General features: G+C 34.1%; 1 protein-coding gene and 3 long non-coding RNA genes across 9 annotated transcripts in view; 1 reads left to right on the top strand and 3 right to left on the bottom strand.

Moving 5' to 3' along the window:
* LOC111368084 (AUGMIN subunit 8-like) overlaps positions 1-13,399 on the bottom strand; it is a 19,031-nt gene extending 5,632 nt beyond the window's left edge. For 2 of the 6 annotated variants that reach the window (XR_002697949.1, XM_022989279.1), the window contains exons 1-5: positions 12,109-12,501; positions 10,575-12,005; positions 9,979-10,098; positions 8,869-8,985; positions 8,699-8,788 (exon numbers count right to left, since the gene is read on the bottom strand). Coding sequence is in view for 4 of the 6 variants with exons in the window: in XM_022989279.1 (XP_022845047.1) it covers positions 8,699-8,788; positions 8,869-8,985; positions 9,979-10,098; positions 10,575-11,855 (1,608 nt within the window). In the remaining 2 variants the exon portion in view is untranslated. Of the gene's footprint in view, positions 1-8,698; positions 8,789-8,868; positions 8,986-9,978; positions 10,099-10,574; positions 12,006-12,108; positions 12,504-13,191 lie in introns of those variants that run through there. The other 4 variants (XR_002697951.1, XM_022989307.1, XM_022989286.1 and 1 more) reach the window with 3 other exon arrangements.
* Positions 3,333-5,477, top strand: LOC111368116. The gene is made up of 3 exons (XR_002697954.1): positions 3,333-3,352; positions 3,460-3,552; positions 5,405-5,477. It is a non-coding gene; the product is annotated as an uncharacterized LOC111368116 (long non-coding RNA).
* On the bottom strand, positions 3,559-6,565 carry LOC111368127. The gene is made up of 3 exons (XR_002697958.1): positions 5,591-6,565; positions 4,687-4,899; positions 3,559-4,218 (listed from the first exon to the last, which is right to left on the bottom strand). It is a non-coding gene; the product is annotated as an uncharacterized LOC111368127 (long non-coding RNA).
* Positions 6,998-8,287, bottom strand: LOC111368123. Its single transcript, XR_002697957.1, has 2 exons — positions 7,733-8,287; positions 6,998-7,307 (listed from the first exon to the last, which is right to left on the bottom strand). It is a non-coding gene; the product is annotated as an uncharacterized LOC111368123 (long non-coding RNA).
* Positions 13,400-17,482: the final 4,083 nt, after the last annotated feature.

Here is a 17,482-nt window from a genome sequence, read left to right as displayed (position 1 = left end):
AAATAAAATTGCAAAACCCATTTTCCCCAAAAAATGAGGCTCAAACAAAGCCATAATATTCATCTTCAGTTCTTTCTCTTTCTTTTTCTGAGGGGAAGAGTTTTGGAAGGAGGGGGTGGGGTGGGTTTGGCAATTTAAAGACAGGATTCTATTGTTAAATTTTTCAACAGTTGGTGTAGATGAAAGTAAAGTATGGGTCAAGTGGGTTACTATTCTTTCAGATGAGGGCTGTCACACAGACCGTCATTCAGTATTGGGATTAGTTTCAATATATAATTAGTTTTCAAGTGCATAGCAAGATCGTGTATTTTACATATAGAACCCGAAGTGTCCTGCCACTGCTTGACCCATCATCATGGTTTTTTACTGCACTTAATTTCGAACTGGATATAAATTTATATAACAAGTCACATTAGAAATAAGAAAATGTGATTATGTAAACATATATTATGATCTCTATCAGAAGAAAAAATAATTAGTTTTTTATGAAAACAAATATATTGTGTCAACTAAGAAACAATAAGTTTATTCCATAATTGTCAAAAGAAAAAAAATTTAGATGCTAATAATTGCTGTTGAAAAATCAAATAAATAATTCAATGATTCAGACAGGTCTGCTCTTATAAAGTTTAAAAATTGACTTATCCCACGTTTGCTGCTCCAGCAGATTCTAGTTTATGTATCGACATCATGAAACAAGTGTTGCACAAATGGTTGACAACAACCGGACAATCTGGTGGCTGATTCAAGTCTGACACAACCTTGTTTCCTTCTTGGAAATGCATGTCCTTTTAGGGGAAAATTTTATGTTAATCAGTTCAGGCAATGAAACTTGTGGCCCATTACTTCTAGTATATTTTTTTTCCCAGTGTTTTTCTTCATACAAGTCTTTTTCTCTATATTTATGAGAAAAGGAGTGAGTAATTTTAACCCTGGTTTTCAGATATTAGTCTTCTCGGAAAATTGTAATGCAATACAATAAATCCTCTCCTCAGGAAATCAGATTTTGTTTCTACTGATTACATCTTGATGCAAGCTCTGCATGGCATTTGTGTACAGTGTGGCTGTGTATACTGGACCTTTTGTTACCGGAGATGAAAGCTACCTTTTCTCAATTCTCACACAAGATTAATGTCTGTTAATGATGTTTTGCATTTTCCTTGCTTTTATCTTTTAGGTGATATTATCTCCAGATGCCGATCCTCCAGTTGTCAGAATAATGGATTACAAGTAAGACATATATGCCTTATCTATTCTGGTAATTGCCTCAGAAATTTTTGTATTATTAGCTAACTAAATTAAATTGATTAATCTATCTAAATTTTGCTAGAACATTGACAAATATAATCAGTTAATAGCAGTTTGGAAGATAGCTAAGCGCTCGTTAAATTTAGATTACTCAGTGGTTAATTAAAAAATGTTGTATATTTCTATCCACATTCAATGTCCTGTATTTGTTATCTATTTCTTTGTTACAGTTGCTGAGAGGTTGAAGTGCATTGTTGGGTTGTTTTTATGATGCAGTAAATATAGATATGAGTTGCAGAAGAAGAAACGAGATCAGCAGAAGAAAAGTCTTGGTGAGAGACCGATTTTCAAACACTGCCATTTTTCTCTATTTCTGATATTAATTAAGATTGGAAAATTACTTGAATTGACGTGCTGATTTTAATGGCAGCTAGCCGCATGGATTTGAAGGAACTGAAGATGGGGTATGGTTTATAGTTAGGGAATTTATAATTCTAGTTCTCTTACAAAATTTTGAGTTTTCATAGTCTCCTGATCTTGTGCTAATTCATATTTTAATTGCTGGTATGTAAAACTAAAATAATTACAGTAATTACTTCTTCTTTTTTTTTCTTTTTACTTGCTGCCTTCTAGTTTTTCCATGTTCTACATGTGAGCTGATTGAAATGGAAACTAAGCTTTTTAAGCTTGGAGTGCAGAACTCCAGCAGTTTTAACATTTTTTATATGTATTTTTGTTGCTGATTGCTTGGGCTGTTAAAGCACAAGATATCTATGAAATGAAATATGGAAATTTCTTTCTCACTATCATATTTACAAGTTTCTTGTCTTGGAAATGCTGTTCACTTTACATACTTCATTCTTGAGCGAGGATGGTTAACCTATATGCATCTCCACTTCTATGGATGAGTCTTCTTGTTGTCTGTAGCATAAAGGACTTGTATACAAGCAAGAGAATACTAGATGTTTTTAGCTGTCATAATTGTCTTCTACTGAAGGAATAGATGTAGGATTATCAACAGCCAGTATATGTTTATGTTATATAGCTATTATATTGATAATCCACGTGTACATGATAAAAAGGTATTCGTGAGCCATGTGTTATAAATAAATAATAATAATAATAATAATAATAATAATAATAATAATAATAATAATAAAATCATTCTTTATACCTTGTCCAGTGATACTTGTATCCTGTGGTGCACTGATACGGATGTGTCGGATGCGCTAACGTGTGATTTTTCCAAAAAATACTGATTTGACATGTTGCCGACAGGGAGGGAGGGAGATGATCTACTAAACACCTTTGCTAAGCTTATGCTAAGCAATAGTGACATGATACATTAATTAATTGGTAAATAAGTTAATGTTGGGTCCTAGGAATTAAATTAGGCCTGTTGAATTGATTTGCCATGTAATTGTTGCTTAGTATTTCATTTCTCTATATAAAAATATGTATTTTATTTTCTCAATAAGCATTTATTGCAAACAAAATTAATGTGCATGATTACTCCATATTATCTTGAAACTTTTACTGCTTTTGATGGCAGTTACAATATTGATGTGCACGATTACTCCGTGCGTTTGAAAGCAGCTCAGAAGTTTCTAAAAGATGGTGATAAGGTTTCTTTCAATTCTTATGGCTTCACATTCAATTACTCGTAAATGTACAATTTTTTAATGTACATTCGTTTCTCCCTATGCTAATGATATTCAGAGGATTTCTGCAGGTAAAGATTATAGTGAGCTTGAAGGGGCGTGAAAATGATTTTAGAAATAATGCCATCGAGCTCATCAGACGGTTTCAGAATGATATTGGGGAGGTAATTTGTACTATATATCTTCACCTTATCAAATGAATGTCACAAGTGAATTGCTTATTTTCTGGGTTATACTTTTTGTTACTTTGTGACCTTCCATAGTCCTGGTGCTTGTTTCTGAGTAGAATTAAAGCTACAAGTGCAAACTGTAGTACTGGGTCTAAAAGAGTTTTACATCTGGGAATTTTTTCCCTTTTCTTTGTCTTTCTGTTGATAACTTCTCTTTGTTTCCCGAATGATGCGTTAGACACGCACAATTTCATTCTAAAAGATGGTGATAAGGTTTCTTTCAATTCTTATGGCTTCACATTCAATTACTCGTAAATGTACAATTTTTTAATGTACATTCGTTTCTCCCTATGCTAATGATATTCAGAGGATTTCTGCAGGTAAAGATTATAGTGAGCTTGAAGGGGCGTGAAAATGATTTTAGAAATAATGCCATCGAGCTCATCAGACGGTTTCAGAATGATATTGGGGAGGTAATTTGTACTATATATCTTCACCTTATCAAATGAATGTCACAAGTGAATTGCTTATTTTCTGGGTTATACTTTTTGTTACTTTGTGACCTTCCATAGTCCTGGTGCTTGTTTCTGAGTAGAATTAAAACTACAAGTGCAAACTGTAGTACTGGGTCTAAAAGAGTTTTACATCTGGGAATTTTTTCCCTTTTCTTTGTCTTTCTGTTGATAACTTTTCTTTGTTTCCCGAATGATGCGTTAGACAAGCACAATTTCTTTGATGATTTCTATTCTCATTGGTTCAAGACTTCCCCTCTAGAGGTGCTCCGTTTGGACCATTTCGCTGTGGTACTAACTAGCAGACTTCAGAAGACATTATTTAATCACAATTAGTAACTGATAGTTGTCGGTAATGTTGGTATCTGCATCTCCTTTGGATTTTGCAAAAAAGTCCATTCCTTGTGTTAAACCATAATAAGAACTAATCTCCCCATAAATCATTAGTATGTCTTATTAGAACTTTACTTTCTTACCTCGTTAGCCTAGCAATGTCTACAAAACACAGTCAGGGGTTGCAAACATAGCAGCATGTGGTTTTTCAGAGGAGGGCACGGTCATGTAAGGGACATGTCGGTCGTGTTCAATATGTTTTACTATCTGATGTGTTGAACACTAACTCTTTACCTTGCTGGCGTATCTGTGCTTCACTGGGAGTGGAGCGGTTACATTCATACTTTATTAATCTACACCCGCACAATAAATATTAAGTTTATTTCTATTCTCATTGGTTCAAGACTTCCCCTCTAGAGGTGCTCCGTTTGGACCATTTCGCTGTGGTACTAACTAGCAGACTTCAGAAGACATTATTTAATCACAATTAGTAACTGATAGTTGTCGGTAATGTTGGTATCTGCATCTCCTTTGGATTTTGCAAAAAAGCCCATTCCTTGTGTTAAACCATAATAAGAACTAATCTCCCCATAAATCATTAGTATGTCTTATTAGAACTTTACTTTCTTACCTCGTTAGCCTAGCAATGTCTACGAAACACAGTCAGGGGTTGCAAACATAGCAGCATGTGGTTTTTCAGAGGAGGGCACGGTCATGTAAGGGACATGTCGGTCGTGTTCAATGTGTTTTACTACTCTTTACCTTGCTGGCGTATCTGTGCTTCACTGGGAGTGGAGCGGTTACATTCATACTTTATTAATCTACACCCGCACAATAAATATTAAGTTGACATATTTGCTCTCCGAGTCTCTCTATTTGAGTTTATGCGTCTCACAAATAAAACCAAGCTTCCAACCATTTTGTCTTTCAGATATAGGTAAGCTTCAGTCTCCGCTGACTGCTACATAAAATTACCTCATCACTAATCATGTTTAGGATCGAAACCAGCTTCAGAACCAACATTTTGCTCTCTCTTCACTTCAACCTGACGCCCACTTGTTAGACGATTCACAAATTTTTTGATGGTGGACTGTAAGATTTTTATTTTTATTTTTATTATTTATTATTATTATTATTATTTTGCACTATTGTTGGGTTTGGTTTACATGTAAAGCAAAAGCCAACTTTTCGTTGATTTGTGTATGCTATAATTTTATGTTGTGTTTAATGAGTTTAATTTCATCTCCTTTGATAAAGGCCTGTTTGGAGCTTGAATTCAGAATGTTTCTTTCATTTCATCCATACCTAGAAAGTGACAATGAGGATTCCGGCAATAAACTAAGAATATTATGTTATTCCTTAAATTTTCGCTGCTTCTGCGCACATCCGAATGCTTCTTTTTGTTGGACGTTCTTTGTTACCGTCGTGTCTGTGCCATCTCTTATTTTCGATCTGCATATCTTTTTTGACACGTTCACAGCTTGCCGTTGAGGAGAACAAGAGTTTCCGCGATAGGAACATCTTCATAATATTGGTTCCTAATAAAGCCGTTGCTCAAAAAGCTCAAGAACTGCCAAAGAAGGATAGGTCGACAGCAAATGAAGTATCAGCAGGAGTCTAAGTGTATTAAAGAAATAGCTGTTAGTATAGACATTTAAAAAATTACCTCATCACTAATCATGTTTAGGATCGAAACCAGCTTCAGAACCAACATTTTGCTCTCTCTTCACTTCAACCTGACTCCCACTTGTTAGACGATTCACAAATTTTTTGATGGTGGACTGTAAGATTTTTTATTTTTATTTTTATTATTTATTATTATTATTATTATTTTGCACTATTGTTGGGTTTGGTTTACATGTAAAGCAAAAGCCAACTTTTCGTTGATTTGTGTATGCTATAATTTTATGTTGTCTTTAATGAGTTTAATTTCATCTCCTTTGATAAAGGCCTGTTTGGAGCTTGAATTCAGAATGTTTCTTTCATTTCATCTATACCTAGAAAGTGGCAATGAGGATTCCGGCAATAAACTAAGAATATTATGTTATTCCTTAATTTTCGCTGCTTCTGCGCACATCCGAATGCTTCTTTTTGTTGGACGTTCTTTGTTACTGTCGTGTCTGTGCCATCTCTTATTTTCGATCTGCATTTCTTTTTTGACACGTTCACAGCTTGCCGTTGAGGAGAACAAGAGTTTCCGCGATAGGAACATCTTCATAATATTGGTTCCTAATAAAGCCGTTGCTCAAAAAGCTCAAGAACTGCCAAAGAAGGATAGGTCGACAGCAAATGAAGTTTCAGCAGGAGTCTAAGTGTATTAAAGAAATAGCTGTTAGTATAGACATTTGTCTTCTGACTAAACCTGGGAGCTTGCCAACATCCCATTGTCTTGCATGGGTTTCTGCTTCCCAGTATACTCACAAGGATACAAAAGGTGTTGGTAAGAGAAGCTATTGTAATCTCTGCCACCAGCTTATAAATGGTGGATTTCACTCTGTTCTGGTTTCCTCAAGCAATGTATTCATAATAATTATTTATTAATTCAAATACAAAATCTATTGCATTGAAAACCCTTTTTCTGCAAGAATGATGCAACAAACTTTTACTTATAAGTTGTAGGTTTCAAAATGTATTCAGTTCAACGTACAATACGTGTTCTTATGGGCTACATGGTAGTTGCAACCAAAGTTTTTCTGTTATTTTGATTATAGGATTCGTGTCTTAGAAAAAGGAGTTTTAGATCCATAAATCTACTAACAACGCTGCATATGGCATAACTTTATGATAGTGCTAGTTACCATGGAGACGATATGCTTGGACAATGAAAACCAGAGCTCAAAAATCAAAATATAGAGACCCATTGAACCAAAAATTTCTCAAGCTCAACCAAAATTTGAACTGTTTTAAGCATCAAAATTACAACAGTAACCCATTTGAGTTAGTTAAGCAATACCATAAAAAAAGAAAAAAAGAAAAAGAAAAAATGAAAGAGAGGACAGTTATCTATTCTCATCAATTATGACTAACGCAAGCTCAAAGTTTCTTATGAAGATGGACTGAGATGACAAAGGTAAACAACGAGAAACAGTTAATTCAAAAATGGATTAATACTTAAAATTTCCAACAAAATATATCAAATCAAAAGCTTCTGAACTTATGAACTGTATATCATAAATTCATTATAAAGTACATCTAACACAATTTACAATGAATTCATTGCTAAAGATCAAGTTAAACCTCTCTTTCTTTAGCACATGGTCTGCACAACAAGGCTGTCTTCTCTCCAAGAGCCTGATTAGCAAATGTATGCCTGCTCAAATGCCGAATAGGCCAGTTTTCTGCATACTCTATATTGCTTCGAGCAATTGCATCTTCATTGGTCCCTGCTTAGCAATTAAATCTACTAGAGATTAATGCCGTTGGATGCTTGATATCTTCTTCAAGATTTAAACATCTTTTTTACACATTATATCGCAGGTGCAATGTCTCATCCAGCAGGACTTTTCATATTCAATCATTCCTTTGCATGCTTCATAATCTCTTCAGCTTCAAGGGTTGGGGACCTTGGGGTAAGGGAGTTGGAGAAGGGTGATAGGATAAAATCCATCTTGATTTTAATTAATTTCGTTACAAGGACAATTCTGTACTTTTACAGCCTTGTATATTTGTATGACGCTAATATCCATCCCGCCAAACATATTTTTCCGGGTGACCGTAACTTCAATATATTTGCATTCTTTCCTTCACATTTTTCTGTTGATAATACAATAGATTACATGCAAAAAGAACGAATAAAATAATCACTTACAACAAATGGACTTGCTGATAAATCTTATTTGCTGAGGCAGTAAAACTGTTGTTAGCGTCACATATTCGAAGACACGATTAGTTTTATTTGCCAAATTTTGGTGGTTCACCACTGCTCAAGCTGGTCTCAACTGTATCAACTGAGTCCTACGGCTGTGTTCTTCTGCCTGCTTTGGGTAAAACATTATCAGACGAAGCAGCTATTGTATACACAGATCAGAAAATTATGTAAAGAACACAACATAAAAACTAATTCTTTTTTAGGAAATGGACACAACAATATACGAAGAAGCTGGTATTAACGTCCAATATACCTTGAGGGTAACTGATGTCGAATATAGAACAAATAAAAGAAAGACAATCGAGAAAACCACAAATTTTCCAGTGGGCCCAATATAATAGTCAATATACATTTTGTCCTTTTGGTTTACACTACCCTTTTGAATAAATATCTTCCTTTTTTGCTTCATACTAAGTTTCTACAAGTTCCTGAGTCTATAGCCTAATATTTTGACAACATATCGGATTTCCAAGCGTTCAATTGAAAAAGTGACTGTAGTTTATTTTTTTTTTGTTTTTTGGGTGGGGTGGGTGGGGGGGGGGGGGGGAATAGCAATAAAGTAAAACCAAACAGAAATTTGTTGCTGGAAGATTTATTTTGAGCACTGCCTTTTGGTTTATATATTATGGCGGTGTTTTGAGGCCGATGATGTGGTGTTTATGTATGGTTTGGGACTTTGGACAGCCAATGTGTTTGCGTGGTTTGGAAAGCAGTTGCAATCATCGATTTGTAATCGCAATGCACACATGAAACATTTAGAGTGCCCAAATTGTACTGGATCTATAAATTAACCTATTGGAGTGTAGAATAAATTGAATATCGTGGACAGAGTAATGCAACATCATTTTCCCTCTCAGGTTGGCTAAGCCTTGACTTTGACAAGTATAATAACAGAAACAATCTCACCTGCAGATATATGGAGCGTATGGAGGATCCCATCACATGTATCACATCAATTGCTGAACAAACAGCTGCCTTAATGGCTTCAATGTCTCCCTGCAAAATTGCAGATCAAATTAATCAGTACTTCACATGTATAAATTTGAGTCTCAAGAACTTGTGAGAAACCGATATACCTTCGCCCCTTCAGTTACTGGAAGACAGAGAGTGCTAGCCTGAAGATCTTGTATAGCCCAGGATAAAACGTTAGTATGATCCCTTTCGATAAAATCCCATTCATCAAGACAGGCCAGCTGATCAGATTGTATGCGTTAGAATATTTAGGACATCAATTATCTAAAAATTTAAATTGCAATGAAAAGACTTGTTAAAAATATAGTTGTACATAATTATTACAAAGAAATGAATATAAATCAGATGGACGCTTCAGTTGAAAGTTGGTGCTTATTCATTTTTATGATTTTTTTATTAGCAATTGGAGTGGGGATGGGGATATTCACAGAAAGAACATAGTTTTGGAAGACAAATTTGCAACACACTTGCAAAATTCTAGAAAGTTGTATTCATAAAGTTTTACGAAGCTAGAATTTGTTTGAGTCATTGCGAAACACATGGTTACTGTTATACCATAAATATCTATCCCATTGTTTCCAGGATTTCATCAAACTGAATGTTTTAGAAGCTCTATTAGTCAAAATTAGTGTGTCAAGGATCAGTTATGGGAAATATCTGAATGAACGTAAGACAATTTCAACTAAATAGATCAGTTCAAGACCCAAATGCAGAATGCTTATAGATCAACCAAAACCTGTGCAACTTACAAATACCGTACTAAACAAGCTTTACGGTCAGCAGTCCTTCAAAACCAAGCCAGTACATGGCTTTTGAATAAGATCTATTAATATTTCTTAAGATAAGCTGACAACAGAAATTTAAGGAAGAGATAACATTGGTACTAAATTTTCCTTAGTTAACAAGTTCAGTTGACGTTAGACAATAACTCCATGTTTCAAAGGGTTACCGTCACTGAAGGAGAAAAGAATCTTTTGCACATATTAACTACAATGTTGAAGTTCTAAAAGAAACTTCAAGGTCAGTCACCTTCCATGCTTGAGACAGTGAATCAAATTTTATTGGAAATAAGGATCAGTTTGTTGTTTCTGCTGTTATATCAAAAAATATTAAAGACAACTAGAGAACACAATGCACTCCAAAAATACTATAATTCGCTTTTGATCGACTCTATATTAATTAAATTGAGCATTTACTAGTGAGAGAGCTGTTACTTGGTTGTTGAAAACTGTATAGAGCTTCAACTTATGTCTCAGCTGCTGGAGGTCAATCCTTTTACCAATCACTGATTTCCATTGATCTACAGTTGCTCTCCAAACATTGTACAGCAGTTTCTGCAAATCAATAATTGGTACTTACAATAAAATACAGGTGAATCTAATGAAAAAAGCATCAAAATCGGAATTTATAACTAAAATCCAATTCAGGAAGCTGGGCCATAATTGAGGACAAGACAGTGTACAAAGGTTGACTCACGTCCATCTAATTATCAGAAAATCGATTAGTATTTTATTTTTCAATAATGATTCAATTGTCTAATCAATATCGCTAAGTGCTCAACTATTACAAAATTTTTACCAGCTCCCTAGTCATGGTATTCACCAGATAAATCTCAAAAGGGTTCATTCTCCAAGGCAAAACAACAGCAGTTTTCTACACCATTTTGTTCATTCTATAGCAACATATTCAGAACTTAGTTTTACTAGAACATATAAAGCAAACAGTCAAGCAAAAAAGAAAACAACAAAAACACAGACATATTAAAGATCTAAAAGGTAGATGAAATGTCCACAAATATAATGTCTCAAACCTCTGCTTTTATTTTCTGAGAATGCAGCGCAGAATTTGCTCTGGCATTGGCATATCGCCATTGCAAGAGTCGATTGTATAGCAACCGCATATGATGAACATCTTCGATGTGATTTACAGCCTTCTTCCCTCTCTTAATATCCACGATAAAACTAAGGACAGAAGTTAAACTCTGGGCTTGCCTTGATGGACTGGATGGTCTTACCCGAGCAGGACTAGGTCCTCTAGAAGAAGGATAGACTGCCTTTGCTCCAGATGGACTAACTCTAGACAAAGAGGGTGATGCAGGACGTGATCCAGGAGTTGGTAAAGATTGATGTCTAACAGCAGAATTTCTAAATGTTTCTCTATTCAATGAAATTGAAGAAACAATCTTTTCTTTTAGCAGTGAATTATCAACAACTGAACAACCGCCCAACATTGTTTTCTCACTTGTGTCATCACGAGACACACGTGTTAACAAAGCACTAGTTTCTGATAAAGGTTTACCCATCCCAACCAAAGATAATCTCCTCAGGGAAGGTGAATCTGCTCGTGAGTGAGATAGAGAAGTTCTATTGGTCTTATCAGTGAGATCAGAATTTCTTTTTAAAGCTTTAGAGGACACTTTTCCACCTGTTCGGCTTGGCCATCGATGCTGATCCACTAGTCCAGTATGTAAAGCATCAATTGGTCTGGAATTCTCTGAATGATCAGTAGAATTATTTCCTTTAACTGGGCTCCTCTTCCTCTCTGGTGTAGGCTTCCTTGAAGCCGGTGGTGTTTTGCCCTGTTTCTGCACTACATTCACCGATGACTTCATGGTGCGATCAGAAAGACCATGAGATGCTGGTTTTTCTCTCTTACTAATAGGGGGAGAAAAGGTATCAGATTGGAAAGAAACACTGAGACTCCGCATTGTAGAGGGCCAAAGAGACTCCGGTAACTTATTACCTATTATTTTTTTTGATGCCAAAAGCATTTCTGCAGTTGTATCCTGGACTGGGGTTGATGCATGTGGACTTCGAGGAGATGGAGTGGTAGGACGCTTCCTGCCGGCTGATGCCGACCTCTTAGTTGCTGATACAATTGACGACATTGATGTTCTAGTGGCATTTGGCGAAGGGCAACGCCTTGGACAAGAGGCTGCAGATGGAGTAGGTGACCTATACCTAGAACAAACTTCTCTGGTTTGGGACTGTCGAGTGGTTCCATTTTTATTGTCAGCATTCACCAATGGTGTTCTTGCAGTATCCACGGTGGAGTGCTTCTGTAATACTATCCTTGATTCACATACATCCATCCAAACTGTGCAGATTAAACCACATTGATATCCCCCTTCATATCTTAACGATCAATACACTTTTTGACAGGCTTTTACAAAACCAACTATTAATCCACTAAGTAACCACAACAATTTCTCTAAAAGGAGACCCTTTCCTCAGACAAAAATCTGCCATACAAATTTAAATCCAAAAGTAAGATACCCAGGATAGAGAACTAAAGAAAATAAAAGAACAACGCTTGACAAAAAAGTAAAGCATGTCAAAAGATACATCTTTACAGATTTCCAGATCTGCACCAGATTGAATGTGATTACTTCAACCAACAAATGCAACTGGGTTTTCCATAATTATCTAAAATGGCCTAAATTCTGTCAAATCACCCCCACGAAAAGATAGTAATGTGGAACGTCAAACGAAGAAAATTTGAATTATAGCCGATGGAATTTAGTCCCTTTCTTGGAAATGGAGAAGGGAAAGAATAGAGGAAGTGAATAGGGATATGTGAATGTAGTAAAGAGAAGGGTTTGTAGGATAAAAATGCTTCTTTCTTGTTTGTCCCTTCTTTTTTTTTTTTTCTTTTTGTATATTAATTTCTTGTATCCTCTTTTGTTTTCGGTCCCTAACCTTTTTGTCCCTCTCACAGGAGTGCCATGGCTCTCAGGGCTGAAGCTACACACAAACAGCAAAACTCAGAATGTGAGCCTTACTGGCCTGTTCCCTCTTTCCCCCAGCCACCTCATTTTCATGAAAGGGAATTCAATAAATGTGCCAACCCCACCTCCCCCACCCCCACACAGGGTGGGTTTTGGGGGGGGGGGTCACCCACACACAGATCAGTGTACGAATACACACAATAAACCTTCATCAATGCACGAATAAGTAAAAACTGACTTTTTTCCCTGAACCAAGAAATGGTAAATCTTCACCGTCAGATTCATAATTGTTTTTACTTTATATAAGAAATACCTAATTATATATAAACCCAAAAAATGATTAAAGCTAATTAGTACTAAAATAATGTTAAGAGTTGTCTTTACTAGAAATTATTGTTCTTCCCCATGAACACGCAGTGCAATAAATACACAAAATACCAAAAAAGGAAACAAAAGATAATCGTTACAGCCTTACAGGTTCAGGAACTGAAATCAATGAATATCTTATTTTTCCACAAAACCCAAACACGATAATATTGAGGATTTTACATGAAAAATTACATGTGCGTTTTGTCAGATTTTGTTCCTAATTCTGAGAATATATGCAGAATTCGCGTATAATCTCCATATATAAACCATAAGAAAACCATTTTTAGATAGGAAAAAAAAAATCAAAATTTATTTCCACCCAGCTAATTACCTGTAATTTCTGGCAAAGCCATTTTTTTTTCCTGAATTTCTGATTATTCTGAAACCTTACCAGTGTGTTAGAGAAAATTGGGTGTGTATTTCTTCGTAGGAGAATTATGAAAAAAATAAATTATAATAAAAAAGAACAAACGCGCAGGAAATTTCAGATGAAGAAGGTAGAGAAATAAAGCCATTAGAGACGGGGTAGCTATTTCGCGCCACCTAATTCCTTAACTAATTATTTTATTTTAATACTTTTCTTTCTATGCTTACGTGTATAATAATTAGAATGATTTATTTTTTTTATCACTTTTATTTTTATGTTTTCTATTTTTTCATTACATTTTTATCATCAACTTTCTATTAATTTGCACATAAATATCTTTGATAATAGTTTGCGTCCGAAAATTCTCATAAAAAGACTTATTTGTTTATCTTATTTTTAAATAAGCAAAAATTAAAAAATATATATCAAAGTTGTGATAAAAAAAAAATATTTGGTCCTTATATCAATGCACATTAACAGAATATTTTGACAAAAATCGTCATCAAATATTCCAAAATGAAGGTTAAAGATAAAAATGTGATGAATAAATTGAGAAAATGAGCAAAAATGGGAACTTCCTTTGCAACTAGCCCATGTCTGGCCCCGTTTACAAATCTTCAATTTAATTTGATTTTTCTCTCTCTTACTTTCAATCACACAATTTTCAATAAAATAATATTAAACTCAAATCGAAAACTTTTCAATCATACAATCTTCAAAAAAATATTATTCCTCCATTATAAATTCAAATAATAGGCCAAACGGGGGGTGTAGATAGTAATTACCCAAAGTTTTACTATGTCTTTTTAGTGGCAATATTACCCTTCGGATTTGTATGATTAAATGATTTTTTTTTTTTAATATTTTAAAGCCCGGCTGAGATATTAAATCGGAAAATTTGAAGGGTTAATGATTAAAATTGTCAACATATTTTTTCAACCATCTTTTTTTTACTGTTATTTCTTTTTTACATGCAGATTCTACTTTGTAATTGTACTAATTTGGTCCGAACACCGATTAATTTTATTTCATTTTTATTGATTTGTCATTATGAAGGGAGAGGGTACTTTTGTGTGAGAGGTTTTTTTTTTTTTTCTCATTTTTATTTTTGAAGTCATCGAAATCCAAAGGTAGTTGTCTTGAGATTAGGTATTGGAGTGTTTTAGAAAGAAAAATAATGCATTTTTGGAATTGTGTGGAAAGAATGAAAAGTAGCCAAACAGTTTGAAGTTTTGAATAACATGAGGTGGAAAAGTAGGCCAAGAAATTAGGCCATATTTGATTGTTTCGAATTCCATTTCCACAAATTCCACTTTCTTCTAATTTTGTGTGTGTTTGATAGGTTTTATTTTCCATGAATTTTGGTTTTCTTGGAAGTTGGAATTTTCTTGATTTTCCTTAGCGTACTGTTACGTTTTTGTTTTTGTTTTTGTTTTTGGCAATGAAAACAAATTTTGTTTCTAATTGTAAAAAAATATTTTTCTTTAATTGACAATTTTTATGTAAAACAAAGTCAAACGAATACCAAAAGATAGATAATTTTCTTTGTTTGTTTGTTTCTTTGGCAATGAAAACAAATTTTATCCCAAATACCAATAAATTATATCCCTTTAATTGACAATTTTCATGTAAAATAAAGTCAAATGAACACAAAAAAAACTTTTATTTTAACATTTTTTACTTGAAAAATTATGTCAATCAAATACAACAATTGACAATTTTCATTAAAACAATTTCTAAACAATTTAATTCACTGGGATTTGTTTTCTTTCCATCTAAATTCCATCTCTACAATCAAACGAATCCTTAGTGTATTTTTCTTTTGACTTTCTTCAAGTAAATGGTCTATAAAGATGCTCGTCTGAGCCCCATTTTTCAGAGAAATAAATTTTGTGATATTAATTTTTTTTTAGAATACATGGTTGAAAAGTAGAAAGAAAATTTAAATTACGTGTAACATTATATTTTATTAATAAGAAATGGTAGGAAAATTTAAACACCCATTGAATCGAATCTAGGTGGGATCTAAAAATCCATCTAGACTTTGATGGTGTTTAACTTTAGAAAAAAGTAAGAAATATTTTAAAATTCTCTTTGCCATTTGTATAGACAATGAGCAATCGGTTTTCAACATTTAAATCGAGGCATTTTAATTCTCAACCACCTTATTATCGAAAGATTGATTATTAAAGTGCCCCATTTTGAAAGTTGCAACCACTTTACTATCAAAATTATAAGTTAGTAACAAACAGTTGAACCAAACACGCTCTAAGTGGGGTCAAATTATCATTGTTGGAGACAAATTGGATGTATTTATTGAAAACAAAAGTTCAAGTCATAAATGACAAATTGGGTGGGCTTAAATCTTAGTGCCATGTTCTTTCATTTTTTGTACTCTTTTTACCTGTCTTTCTTTTCTTGTGTGGGGTGGGGTCTGATTTTGAAAATGATCATTCGGAGCAATAATTGTCACCATTTTATCTTAGCCCTTAAAAAAAAAGAAAAAAAAAAAAGGGTTCCTTTAATATGTCACCATTTTATCTTGAACAATTCTAAGTGTACGGCGTTGTCTCCACAGAATATTTACAGATACTGCTGTGGCATCATTTGTGTTGTTCAATTTTATTATTTTTTGGGGTCATTTTTCACAAAAAACTGTCCCATAACTCTCCTGTATAAATCTGTGAACTAACTTCTGTACCTGTAGCAAGGTTCTTTTATCTTTGCCCTTTATTCTGTTCGAGGGAATGTGAATACAATTGATTGGGAATAAGTTTTTAGTGTTAAGCGGTGTACCAATTGCGCCTACGAAGAATATTAATTTTGCCACATCTCCATTTTCTTTAAGATTAGGATCAGTAAAAGTGATCAATTCATTGAAATATTTTTGTTGGTAGGTAACTCCAACAAGGAGAGGAGCCTGCTATAGTTTTTGCAGGACACTTCGCTATTTACAAAATTAATTTCATGATAATAAACTTATAGATTTTGAGAATTTATTACTAGAAGTATATGCATAAAAAATAAAATTTAATGAAAATTTGGATGATTTTCATATTTCAAGACTAACAACGATAAAAGGTTGATGATTAAAATGCTCGTTATCAAAGTGTTGATTAAATGGTTCATATTTTGAATACGGGGCTAATTGATGGAGAAAAATTGTAAACGCTTTTGCCAACATTTCATTTTTCGTAATTCTCATTTTATATTTTTTAGCAAGTTTGCTCCCAATCTTCCATTTCTCATCGTCCGAAGACCTTCACTGTTTTCAAATGTCAAGTCATAAGCTAAACATATTTATTAATTAAACATATCAAAATAATAAAATAATCTATTTTCTCCAATAGATTTGTTCAATGTCAACCCAAAAAGGTATTGACTTCTTGTCCAATGCAGTGTGCGTCTCACAGACAAAAGAACAACTAATGGATAAAAATACAAATGGTTTCGAAAAACTGCTGACATGTAAATGCCAAAAACAAAGGGCCCTTGTGTCCCATTTCTTGTTTTTGGCACAATGAATGTTGCATTTCCACAGTGTCCCTGCATTCCAGTAGCATAACCCAGCAATGGTGCAAGTCTTTTGTCCCTGCATGCCCGGGATGGGTCGATGAACGCTAAATTCATCGTTAGAGAGTATCCGAGACATAAATTTGCGATAAGAATTATGAAACCTATACTCCTTAAGATCAACAATAGAATAATATGTCACTAACAAACCGTCTTGATGAGTTTCTAAGAGTGAGAATTTCTGAAAATTAAAGAGATCTCACAATTATAAAAAAAAAAAAAAGTTAAGTACTTAAAGAAACATTGACTAATATCTCATAATTATAAATATCAATATTCTTAATTATTACTTATAACAAGTGCCTGGGGAGTCATAATTAGCATTTGCTAATGATATAATTGTTTCATTCCTAAATCTTATATATTTTAGCTGTCAATTCAATGAATGGAGTCCTGTCCAATTTCTTGTTTGTCCTGACAAGTGTACTTATCTCGGTAAGTGAGCCAGCGTAGTTTGTTAAAAAAAAAAAAAAAAAGGGTTAAATCCTAACCTTAAGGGTCCCCCACCACCCCTGCCCTGGAGTATCGTGAGGGAGGTAAATCGCAGGTTATGCCTCCAAAGGTACAGGGTGGAAGGCTGCTTGTACACTTGCACTTACCCAAGAGCCAAATCCATATTTCAGGATTCGAACCCTTGATGCAACAACTTCAAGTAAAGTTGGATTTCTCCACCCTTCTCTTT

This window comes from Olea europaea, chromosome 2 (assembly GCF_002742605.1).
Source record: "Olea europaea var. sylvestris chromosome 2, O_europaea_v1, whole genome shotgun sequence".
NCBI lineage: Eukaryota > Viridiplantae > Streptophyta > Magnoliopsida > Lamiales > Oleaceae > Olea > Olea europaea.
This window is presented reverse-complemented; position numbering and strand designations above follow the sequence as displayed.